The sequence below is a fragment of the Poecilia reticulata genome, linkage group LG16 (assembly GCF_000633615.1).
Source record: "Poecilia reticulata strain Guanapo linkage group LG16, Guppy_female_1.0+MT, whole genome shotgun sequence".
NCBI classification, from domain to species: Eukaryota; Metazoa; Chordata; class Actinopteri; order Cyprinodontiformes; family Poeciliidae; genus Poecilia; species Poecilia reticulata.
The window spans coordinates 31,105,930-31,118,791 of record NC_024346.1 but is presented as its reverse complement, the minus strand read 5'-3'; the positions used below and the strand labels follow the sequence as shown (position 1 = coordinate 31,118,791).

At 39.1% G+C, this 12,862-nt stretch overlaps 1 protein-coding gene across 1 annotated transcript in view; it reads left to right on the top strand.

Annotated features, from left to right (window-relative positions):
- Window positions 1-4,215: 4,215 nt before the first annotated feature.
- dyrk1b (dual-specificity tyrosine-(Y)-phosphorylation regulated kinase 1B) overlaps window positions 4,216-12,862 on the top strand; it is a 46,959-nt gene continuing 38,312 nt past the window's right edge. The window contains exon 1 of the mRNA XM_017309348.1: window positions 4,216-6,235. Coding sequence (XP_017164837.1) covers window positions 6,133-6,235 — 103 coding nt within the window. The 5' untranslated portion in view covers window positions 4,216-6,132. The remainder of the gene's footprint in view (window positions 6,236-12,862) is intronic.

Genomic DNA, 12,862 nt, shown 5'->3' with positions numbered 1-12,862 from the left:
TTGAGTTACTGTTGCCGTTCCATCCGCTCAAACCACTCTGACCTCTGGCATCAACAAGACATTTGCACCCACAGAACTGCTACTCACTGGATATTTTCTCTTTTTCTGACCATTCTCTGTAAACCCTAGAGATGGTTGTGTTTGAAAATCCCATTAGATCAGCATGTGAACTGCTGCCATGTGATTGGCTGATTCAACATTTGTGTTAATGAGCAGTTGAGCAGGTGTATGTATGTATGCATATAAGTGAGTGTATGTATATATATTAAGATGACACTTAACATGATCAATATAATTTTACTTTTTATAGGTACCTTATTTTCAGGGCTATAAGCTGCACCTCCAAAGTTAAAACAAACAACAAAACAGTAAAAATCCACATATAAGCCGCACTGGACTATAAGCCGCATGGTTCAAAGTTTAGGGGAAAAAAGTAGCAGCTTATAATCCGGAAAATACGGAATATGGCTGAGTAAAATGAACATTGTTCTTTTATTCTATGAACTACTGACAACATGTCTCTGAAATTCCAGAGACATGTTGTCTCTGCAGAAAATGAGAAATGGTCAAAATTATGAAAAAGATGTGGTGCTTTCAATCCTCAAATAATGCAAAGAAAACAAGTTCATATTCATTTAGAAACAATATTAATGTTTTAACTCAGAAATCAATATTTGGTTGAATAACCATGAGGTCTTCAATGGGGTTCAGTGCAGTGGTCTCTTCATTTTTTCCAGATCTTTGTATATATGTAGGTATTATATACATGCCTATATATATATTTGTGTGTGTGTGTGTGTGTGTGTAAGTACATTTGTACCTCCTAATTTTTTAAGGTAACTTTCTTCTGGCATTATGACTGCCACCATCAATAGACCAGTCTTTTTTTAATTCCATTTGCCTGTGTCATTCTTTGCTCTTGCTTTCGGCTCTGTGGCACCACCAAGTGCTGAGAAAGAGAAGGTTATCTCTGTGTGTGAAGTGTTCCTCCACTTTTGCTGAAAGCACCCTGCAGTAGTTGCATGGTAATTCTGCTCCTCTATCTTTCCTCTGCATCATGTTTACCTAGCAACAAGCATCACCCGCGGCTGGCCATTCTATTGGTCATTTGAAAACGCAAGGGGGACCAATGGCAGGGCTGTTGCCATGGTACAGTGTGTAGTTGCCGGGTGGAATTTTGCTGCAAGGCACGTGAGTCTCAGAGTCTGCTTGCCTCCTCCGACTGGGGTTGTAATCTCCACTGTCTGGCCATTAGTACAATTGAACGTGATTTAATAGAAGCCAATCAGTAAATCCATGAAGGGAAATGCTGATTTTTATTCAGTATTTGAGCCCTAGCGTAATATTAGAATATTCCACAAAACATGTCCAAGAAAACAAAATATGTTTTGTATTTTTCAGTAAAGACAGCCAAAATAAGTAATAAGGAAATTACATATTTTATTAAATTAGTATAAAGAGCTACTATGACAGAGAATATATCCTTAAAAAAAAGCACAGCTCCCCAAATCTGGTAGAACAAAGTGTTAAAAGATAAATAGCGCAAACTGCTGCTGATTGTGTTGAAGGTTTACATGCAGGAGCCTAATGACTGGAGGAGCCTCTGCACTGGGCAGCACTGCACTGTGGGTTGCAGCTCCTGGAAGCCTTTTCAGGTTAATTTGTTTAACTATGCAAAAATCCATTTACATTTCAATCTAAGCTTATATTTGTCTCTTTTATCTGTTACAGTTGGTATTTAATTGACATTAAAGTTTTGTGGTTTCTTTGAAAGCTGTTTTCTGAGTAACAGCTGCAGTGTTTACAATTTTTTAGGGAGAACCTCCCTATAGTTTCCTGTGAATCTTCTATCGTCAGTAACATGCATGGATGTAGAAAAAATAAATATCTGCTGGGAGTCTATATATGGAGTCTAATGCAAATGTGAAGCAATGTGGTTATTAAAATGTTTCTTCTCATTTCTACCATCCACTGAAACGGAGGGAATCTCACTGCAGGGACCTGGCTGCTCTCTCTTTGGCCAGCCAGCGTTCCTGGTGAATGTTATTCTGTTGGAAAACTCCCCTATCCAAAAGTGGAGTGACATTATCAAAAATAGTGAACAATACTTTTTCGTAAAATATCAACCCCATACATGCACTTCATGTTGACACTGATACATCAGTCTAATATCCCCGATATCATATAAATTAATAAAAAAAACAAAAAGTAGACTGCTGACATAAAACATAAATGTGGAACATAATGAACATTGTTTTATGTCAAGAATTAGTCTAGGCTGCAAACCATCTCCAGTCTAAATTTGGTGGATGGGAAGAACCTCTTCTAAATGTGTTTCTTAACTTTACAAGAAACTATTGGTGCTACAGCTTCTTGTTCCAGTTTTTAATCTCTGCTTTAGTGATAATGAATGAATCTTAGAACCTAAGATTGTCTTGAGAGTTGCACTCTGTCCTGTTCTTTGAACATAGGACCTCATGTTCGCTTCCTCGTTGAACCTTCCAGACCTCCATCATACTGTTATTTGTAAATGCAGTACTTGAACTGATTTATTAAATACTTCTCACTCACATTTACTAATGTATTCCAAGGATAAATACACATATCAATTATAAAAAAAATATCCAGTGATGCAGGCTTAATCAAAAACCTTAATCAATAGCCTTACTGACAGTAGTCAGTAAGGCTATCGTTTTCATAGTCTTAATGACTATGAATTGGAGCTATCGGTTCCAAAATTGATAGCTCCAAAAAGCTATTATTTTTGAAATTTTATTTAAAATATAAATGTATAGCTTTAAATACTGACCCACTGTTAACTGGTAGAGTGGGGTGATGTGAAAACAATTCTTTCAATCTACTCAGTTACATTACATTCAATTCTATATTATAATTGAGAAGAGTTGAGTGCAAAAATAAAAGCAATAAAAAAAGATTTAGCTGAGCTAAATGCTTTAGTGTTATGGGTTGAATTATTTTTCACAGTAGGGTATGATGAGAAATAAATTAACTTAATAAATGTGTTGATCAACAGCACATTCCTGAGAAAAACAAGCCTGGTTCTCACTGTCGGGTATTTGTTTCTGAGCACATACTGAGTTGCAGTTAAGGGTGAGTGTTCCTTTAAGGGGCTGTCAGCTGGTTTATGACACCGCTGAGCTGTTCCCAGGCAGCATTGTGCCTGATTTAGATGGAATGCTCGGATAGCAACAGTAACGACTAGCTTTGGCTGGTTGGCGAGGAGAAGTCAAACATCTGAGCTGTAGTGTCACTCAGGAGCATGTGCTTAAGGAAGCTTTTTTCCTTGCTCTCTCCCACTCGCTGGCTCAATCTCCAGCCCCACCCGCTCTGTCTCCACGTCCTTCTTTCCATTTCTACCTAACATCTTCAAACTATTTCCGCGTCGCTCCTGACTCGCGCGGTTAAAACAGACACGGAGAACTGAGCTGAGAGCTCCTCCCACAAACCTTGCCATTACCCAATTACAGTAAGGGATGGAACTGTTTGCAGCCAATTGGGCAGGAGTTGCCTTACCGCCGGGTAGCAACAGGGCCATGGGAGGAAGCGTGGTGATTGAAGGTAGAGGCTGTATCTAACCGAGTACATGCAAGTTTAAAGTCCTTTGAAAAACTAAGCCAAGTGAAACGCTGTTGGCCACGTGGACGCAACAATTTATTTTGCTTGTCTGTTTTGGCTGGCATTGGTCCTTTTGAGAGGGATTAACATAAAAACGCCAGTCTCAGTGACATACATGTGTTTGCAAAAGAGGGGGCGGAGGGTTCAGGTTACAGAAGCATTCATCATACACAGCAGGCAACAACACATTTGTAATTCAAAACTTTTTAATGTGTCTATTCTAAACAAAGAGAAAACTCTACAGACTACAGCAATACGTAATATTCAGACCAAATCATCGTTTGCAGACTCTCCTCAGAGACGGTTTGATGATGGTTTAGAGTGAGGAAAGAGGTCGTCTATCCATGCTTGTATATAACGTTCCAGTATATTTATCCCGCTGTTACTATAAATGGAGAGAACGGGAGAGGTTTGCTTGGGGCGGACTACTGCAGCCAGATGGGGCCATTCCTCCCCTTAGCTTCGGTGTCCATGTCGCTTCATTTTCTCCTATTAGCATTAGTATTCAATTTTGTGTGATGATTTTGTTATTATCGTTACTTTTTCTTTGGTGCCTGTGCTCGTCGATGTGACATGGGTGTTCAATGAAGCTGCTTCATGTAGCGGCGCTCCGACCCCTGCTGCGGCCAGTGGTTCAGTCCTGTAGCAGGGTGGGGGAGCCGGATGGCAGGGAGGCACAGATTCCGACTACAGCGGAGCAGGGGATGGGAAACGGGCGAGAAGCATGACTCCAAATCGCCCTTGTGATGGTTTCCACCTCGAGGGAATAAAGTAACCGCCTCCGGTTCAGAGAAACACAGACATGTGCGGGCACTAAGTGCGAAGAAGACCGCGGGGTTTGACAGGAGGAGGCCCGTAAAGAGGCTCTGACCGCCGGACAGAAAGCTCAGGAAGTCCGGATTTGGTTTCTTTTGTCCCCCTTATGGCAGCTCTGACGTTTCTTTGTGAATTTAATGCGCGTGATTACCTCAAATCGTGAGTTTCTTGTGGATTTGTGTGATCTTTTTTCATTTTCTTCTTTTTTTTTTTGGTGAACTGAAAATAGCGGCGGAGTTTAGCGGCGCGGCGCAGGGGAACATTACGGCACAGACCAGTAAACTGGAATTCAACTTTTGATTCCCGATCTCTGGTCGACACATCTGTCCAGGAATAGGAGAACTGCGTGCGACACGTCTTTCATGAGGATCGTGACAGTGGAAGTCGGGAGAACTTTTCGACCTTTTCTCTGTATCAGCAACAAGTTGGATCGGTTTGCTTTGTTTATGCAAACCGTCGTTCACAGCAACCTTTCGTGCAGTTTTGGAGACTACATTATTTCTGGGTTTTGGCGCAGAGTTTGAATGTGTGAATGAGATCTGAGTGAACTGACACACACACACACACGGAGCTCTGTTGAAGCGGGATTTGTGGAAGCAGCACCGCAGGGCTGTTTGGGTCAGCGGATTAATCCAATCGGTAACAGCTCTGTCCAGTGACTAGTCTCCCAGAAAGTCCCAGTAATCAGAGCTATTTTTAGCGTAAGTGATGGGGTAAAAGCAGGCAGCAGGAAACCTGACTCCCCCTCACCCTTTTCTCTTCCAAAACCTATTGCACTTGCTCGCTCTGCCTGTCTGGCAAAATGCAGGGCAAGCCTGGATAGCACTAGCCGAACCTAAAGCAAGTCAATGTCTTAAAAGGAAAAAAAAAATCTGCAAAAATTGATCCTAAATTTCTACCATTGGCCTGTTTTTTATGGAAACCTAGTGACCATGTAGCCTTGGTCATTTGAGAGTTCTAGAAAAGTTTTATTCTATAGCCTAAGGCTGAAGGTCACCTAATGCCTCCTCTGGATTGAAACAAAAATAAAGTTAAAAATGAACTATGCTGGGTGCTAGCCTAGTTCATTTCAGTTACATATCAGAATCAACTAAAGACTATGCCTTTATCCCTTGTTTGCTCTAACTCTTAATCACACTAGAATAGCAGAACTTTGTTTTCCTGACTACCTGATAGACACCAGCGATCTGGAAGCTCCAGCCTGCAGACAGAATGCATGAAACTGCCGACTCCACCACAAAAAGCTAAACCTATAAGCCAAATATTTTATTTCCCTATAGTTCCCAAATCCACAGAGAAACAATATATAAGTAGAGTGAGAGATCTATATCTATAGTGTAAATCCACATAAAACAGAGATTACATCCTTTATATTTTTACTTCAGAGAGACAAGCTGCCTGTACACCTGTTGGTTGCCTTACAAATAAGTCACAAGCAAACCGGGAGAGGAGAAAAACAAGCCAGAGAAGAAGAAGGTGCCTTTGGACTGGTTGGACAGTTTCCCACCATTTCAAACTTGAGATGTTTAGTTGGATGTGAAGAGTTGAAGTGAACTCTGGGATTGGAAGACTGACTCTACCTTCCAAGTCCTGCCTGCCTGTCCGTCTGTCTGTCTGTCTGTCAGAGCATTTCCACTGACAGTATTTCTCATCTGGATTGAACATTTGCCAAGCTTTCCCATGGTTGTCACATCATCATCAGTGGACGACAAGACTGTACCTTCATGCAGGATGGTCCAATCAGAGCCTTGGATCACCTCTACTCTGCTTCGTAAGAACAAAAGTTAGTACACACACAAGTAACACAAACCGAGTGACTGACACCATGTTCATTCTGTGCCATCACGCCGCGGTTTCTTTGAGTCCCGCCTTGTGTTCGAATGTTACTGAGGAACTGTTCTTTTTCTGAGCATAGACTGGATAGACTGAATGTGTGGTTGTTGTGTGTGTCACTGATATGTAGTGTGTGGGTTTTAATATTGCAAGGAAGTTGACCCCTTAAGGTCAAACAAGTTAGCTTTGCACATTGTGCATCTTGATCAGCTATATCTGGATCTCTGTGTGTGTGTGTGTGTGTGGTGTGTGTGTGTGTGTGGTGTGTGTGTGTGTGTGTGTGTGTGTGTGTTTGGGGGTTGGGAGGTCTACTAAGTAATGCAGTTAGTGAGTGGATGTGTGTGACTATGCTTCTTTGCTTGGTTACCTTAATTATTTGTGAATATTATAAATCTGTCACAAGAAATGTTCATATCAATTCAATTGAACCATCAGAGAGGACAAGCAGTTGATCAGAACCTGAGGTGGTGTAAACGTGACATGGATGTCTGCATCTTCTCCATACGGTACAAACACACATCACACCAAGTCTTTCTGCTGAGCAGATTTGAATCTTGTAAATAATCAAAGAATCAGACTTTTAATGAGCCACAGAAAAACACAATGTAAGGCTCGTTTAAAATGTTGAGTTCAGTAAATATTCTTAAAGAAGTGGCAACCAGGCTGTGTCGCATCTCACAAACATTAATGAGACGCTGCTAATGATCACACCTTCATCAGGTGATGAGCTCTGGTCCTCACAATGGCTGTGCAACCTTTAAGGTTTTACCAGAAAAAGAAAGAATTTCATCTCTCCTGCAGAAACATAAACAGAACTGGGTCAAGTTTAATACTATCTATGGAATAATGAGGTGCAATTTTTTTTGTTGTAAAAACTGTGAACTGGATCTTTTAGTATGAAGCAGGTCCAACATATCTGGTCTGTCTTTAGCAGAAATCAATTCATTAACATTAACAAAGAATTACAGAAAGTGTGTGACATTAAAGAGCAAAGGCTGCAGCACTGCCTGCTCTTGTGTAGAGATGAGACATTGTATCATCCTTCACTTCTTGTCTCCTCTGAGCATTGAGTTGATCACTGGAGGATACAGACAACAACTTGCTGAGGATAGCACTCAACAAGTCTGCTTGTTTTTAGAGCACTGAATGTGATGCAGAGTCGAAAGCTGTTCCTGGTTTTCTCTCCATGAAATCCCCGGGTCCTTCTGGTTGGACTCGGCCCTCTGATTCTGTAACCCTGCTGCATGATTGGCCATGTAGAGTCTGTTTGGGAAGTGATGGTGACATTGATGCAGCTCTGAACTGGGAGGTGTTTTATTGAAAGAGATGTCAGTGGTGTGCTTATTTTTTCATGGTTTTGAAACAGTAGGGAAGTATAAATATGTATCGGTTATCAGCTATAACTGTTAACATTGGATATCAATACTGGAACAAATGTTCCTACTGGTGCATCACGAGATATTATATAAAGCAGAATGGAGAGGATGGCTATCTGGCTAGCCGACACGTCACTAGCCAGGTTTCTCTAGTAGAAGAAGTTCACATGGCTGGTTTTTCTTCAGTTTTCTCTCTGTGTGCAGAGATTAGTTTAGAGGCAGTTTTTTCATGGTTTTAGGTCAAACTCTCTAGGTTTAGAGATTTGACCTAAAATCTCTAAACCTGGTCCTCTGGTTGGGTTTCCAGCATAGATTAGCAAGGAGTTCTTCTCAGGTAGGAACTGAAGCAGCTTTGTCATACAACACTGAACCTGAAGCTGCTGACCCTGCTGTGTAGCACTGGCTCCTGGTGTCCATGGCCATGACCTCACAGTAATGAAGGACTTGTTCTTTGGTACTTGATGTTCACTGAAGCAGTTTTTCTCATGTTAATTTTCTTCTCCCTTTAGTTAAGACCACAGCATTTAACAGACAAACTGTTCAATTCAGTTTATTTATATATCACTAATTCACAACGTGTGATCTCAAGGCACTTTACAAACTTTATTTCAATTCAGTCACACATACATTCCAATTGATCCTAGTTATCTTTTGACTGTTGAACTGGACCGCTCAGGGTCTCCATCAAACTAAGTTTCTTTTTGCAGCTCAACAAATCTTTTTGATAAACATTACATTACTAAGACACATTAAAACAAACCTTTACCTGGGCTTCGTCTTTCTTTTCTCTCTCCCTGATGAATTAGTCTATTTTTGCGACATTATTTTGTTACTTGTCTTCCACTGAGCTTTGGACGTTTGGATGCGCTCTGCACATTGTAGCTCTTATTACCAGTGAAGCGTGACATACCACGGCCACCAGGGGGCCCTCCAAGAGCAATTTCTTTATTATTTCATTTTGTCCACATAACAAATGATTTTTACTTCTACATACAATAAATATATATTATTGTAAACAAATAAAATAAAATCACAACTTAATAAAATTGTGTGTTTTGGTTATTGTAATGACATAGAAATCATTACTAAAAAAAACCCCCAAAAAACAATCAGCTTCACCCAGGGGGCCCCTTAGTGGCCCTGGGAACCTAAGAGGCAGCTTAGTTTGTTTATGCCTTGGGCCGGCCCTGATCCATGAAACCCTTCTGGTGTCATAAATCCTATATGCTGCTGTCTTCCATGAAACCTTTGTTGTTCTGACAACGGTTCATATAAGCATAATCAGTTTTCAAGGTGAGGTGTGTGGACGTTGTCTACTGTGTCTACAAGCGTTTATGATGAGGAAAGTTTGGATTTTCAGAAATCCTTTTAAAGATGGATCTATTGGTGTATTCTTGGCAAATTTAGAAAGCGTGACTTGATTGTCTACTTTCAGTTTGGCCTCTTTTGCTAGAAACCACAGGAACAATGGATCCATTTATTATCTGGTTTGACTCTGTCACAATTTCAAATCACGTAAAAAAGGAATAACTGCAATGAAGTGATAAACGGTGTCAAAAACAACATGAGCGTCAGTTGTGTAGGGTCAATAAACCCGGGCTATTCTCAGCATGCATTAGGATGTTGATGTCTGCTTATAGAAGTTTAGAAGGTTTTATCATCAACACCTGCTTGAGCACATGTTTTAGTTTTTTAAAATTGTATGCATGTAAAATATCTAAAGAAATGTTGATAAAACACCCATGAATAGCAGTCAAGTTCAGATTATTATTTGAGTAGCCTCAAAATGTTTTTTCTCTAAGGAAACGCAGTAGATTGCATAGAGTTAATATATTTGACAAGTATATGAAAATTAGTCATAGTATAACAAGGTACTGAAGTGTATGCACTTGTCCCCATCTACTCAGATTTACTTTGTAGATTGCTATTAACGGAGTGCTTTCAAACTATTATTTTACAGATTTTATCTCTGGCCAAAATAACTAACTCTTTTAATTTTTTTCTAATATAGTTGCCAGATCTAATAGAAGCAACTCTTTTTTTCATTAAGAGTAAAACCACCTCATCCTTCCATTCTGGGTCCTTTTGTTTTTTCTTCAGCTGCACATTTTTGTTCTCCAGCTGGTTTTGTTTCCTGTGCGTTAATAACAGAAAACAACAATTAACTGTACCTAAAGCAGCGTCCACATCAGTAGAGTTCTGCTCTTAAACAGAGACAAAACAAAGAATCAAATGTCCTCTCCACTGCTGTTAAGACCAACGTTTTAAACAGTATTGCTATTTGATATTTTTTAAAGGTAAAGTTGTTTTTTTTATCTTATTTTTCTGATTTGCTTGTTTTTGTCCTTTGAGATCTAAAGATATAAATGATATTATAAATAAAATGTATTATTTTTATTATTATGTAGTAAACGGTTGCAAAAACCAGTAACAGGCATTATGTTAGTTCCATTGTTAAAATCATTAATACACATCAAACTGTAAACATTCTCTATTTCCAAGAGCTTTTCTGGTTAGAAACATATGTTTACAAAGATTCAATATTTCACATGTTGGACTTTGGTGATCAAAATGACTTTGTCACATTTTCTAATTGCTTCTGAGTTTCCCTACTTAAAGATGTTTTTGATATACCGTTGAATATTTAGATTTATTTGGTGAAATGGGTCTAGAACTTTGATAAAACAAAATTCTGAGCAGATAGTTTTTATTCTGTCAAATAGTTAACATTTAACAAGTTTAGCTTCTTTTATTCCTCTCTCAGACAAGCCGTTTCTTGAAAGTGTGCCAGTTGTTGTTGAGGTGCTGCTGGCTTAGATGGGCGCAGGTTGATTGTCAGAATATCTGAAGTTTTTGATGTGAACATTGTTCGAAATACAATCAACATTAGCAGATGTATCTTAGCTGATGTAGTTATGGAGTGGTTGTTTCTATTGCTGTGCTGAGGTATAGCAGTTGACATCCAACCTATTAGCTAGTGTTTGTGGGGGAAGGGCGTTTCTTGCTGGAGGGTCAGTTCCTGGATCTGGACAGCTAGTTGGAAAAAACCCTTCATACCTAATGTTAGTTTGGCTCCTTGAGATTCTCAAACCAACATCGTTGGTTTTCTTTTTGCTCCAGGGACATGTTTCTTCTTTGACCTGCGCCACTTCACCACCACTCATCGACATGGCTTTGTTTAATGTTAGGTCATTAACAAATAAGACCTTTATGCTGCATAACTTCAAGTCATGTAACTTGAAGAAGTTATCATAGAATCTTGGCTTCAAGAAGGTCAGTTAATTCCATCCTCAGAGCTTGTTCCTTGTGCTTATTGTAACTAGATTGATAAATCTAGTTACAGCATTAAGATCTAGTGTTCACTGTCAACAGATTTCTGTAAATCCACATTCCAGTTTTGAGCTTCAATTACTTGAAATTCAACAAATTCCTCCGTTGCTGTATGAAACAGATTATCGTCCTCCTCAGTTTAATTAGGACTATATTTCTAAATTTTTTGGATTTTATGACTGTTACTACCTTGAATTTTGATCATATACAATTTTTTTGAAGATTTCAGTATACAAGTATGTTGCAATGACAAACCATTAGCAAAGGACTTTCTAGACTTGATTGATTCTTTTAATTTTATTCAGTCAGTAGTTGGCCCAATCCATGAAAAAAGCCATGCTCTGGACCTTGAATTATCTCATGGTTTTTGTTTAAATATCAATGGAATTCGTCAAACTTGTATTTTCAATCATCTACCTATTTTATTTTCTGTCATGATTCCAATCACTGTGGTTAAAAAATGTACAAGATCCATAATTTGACTTCCAATCTTGACGTTGATGTTATTACTACCCAATTTAATATCTTGTGCACAAACACTTTGAACTCCAGTTCCTCTAAAACCATGAAAAAACCCCAAAAAAACCCTACAGATTTTCTGAGCCGTGGTTCAGGGAACCTCGTGTTCTCTCAGGCGAGACTGCAGGCGAGCAGAGAGGCGATGAAAAACGGTTAAGTTGCAGGTTTATTTTTGACATTAAGAAAAATTGTTTTCTTAATTATCAGAATACTGTCGACTCTAAAAAAAATCTAAATACCTGGTTGCCTCAAACAAACATAGGCATCAAGTTCAATCTACCTGTCCTGTCTGGTAATTTATTGCGTCTTATTCTTACGTGTTTTTATCTGTGCTTTGAAGGATATTGTACAGCACTTTGGTTTTTAAAGTGTTTAGAGATTTTCTATAAGCTAGCCTGAAGAATGTCCATTTAAAACATGCAGTATTATTATTATTATTATTATTATTATTATTATTAATGTTGTTTTAGCTTCATTCGTTGCCCTAGCCGAAGGAAAATCGAGAACTGGTTCTGTTCAATTCCTTGGAATCGTTCATAGGCCTAACGATTTCACACTTATCGATTCAAATTGCGTTGACGTTTTTGCGTGATGACGTATTGTACACGTTCAGTAGTTTGATTTAGAAAATATCGAAGATGGCGGAGGCGGAGGCGCCCTAAAGTGTGCTTACATTTCACTAAAAAGGACGATTCCAGGGCCGGTTGCAACATGTGCAGCGCTTTAATCACAATAAAAGTACAAAGAACCTCCAACATCCTCAAACAGAACACAGCATGCGACTGTAAGGCGTTTGTACGTTGCTTAGCAACATGAAGGGACTCGTGGAGGGAACATCTTCGATCACAGCGTCTCCTACCATGAATGTCCCAGGTAACGAAACTCCTCCAGGTCCTGGTTATTGTATTAATGATAGTCCCACACCGTGAATAATCTCCATTTCATTAACTTTTACAGTTATATTCAATAAATTACAATATGGGTTCCGAGAGGATGTTTGTCCAATTAAAATCGCCTTTTGAAAATAAGCTTTTAGCACTAACATATTTTTATTAGACCCACATTTATTAGACTCAAATTACGCGTCATAAAAATGTATCTGCGTGGACATCAGCTGACTGAAGTACCGGAGTATGTGGCGCCTCAACTCAGAGTTGATGATGCTTGAAATAAGTAACTAATTCAGTTCAGTTCAATTTAATTCAAAAATACTTTTTTGATCCCAAAGGAAAATAAAATGTTGTAGGTCATTAATTAATATTGACAATAATGATGTGGTCAGATTTCTGCCCCTGTTTCTCCTTTTATTACTAATGGTTTAGTAGTGGTAGTGGTTTAGTAGTGGTAGTGGT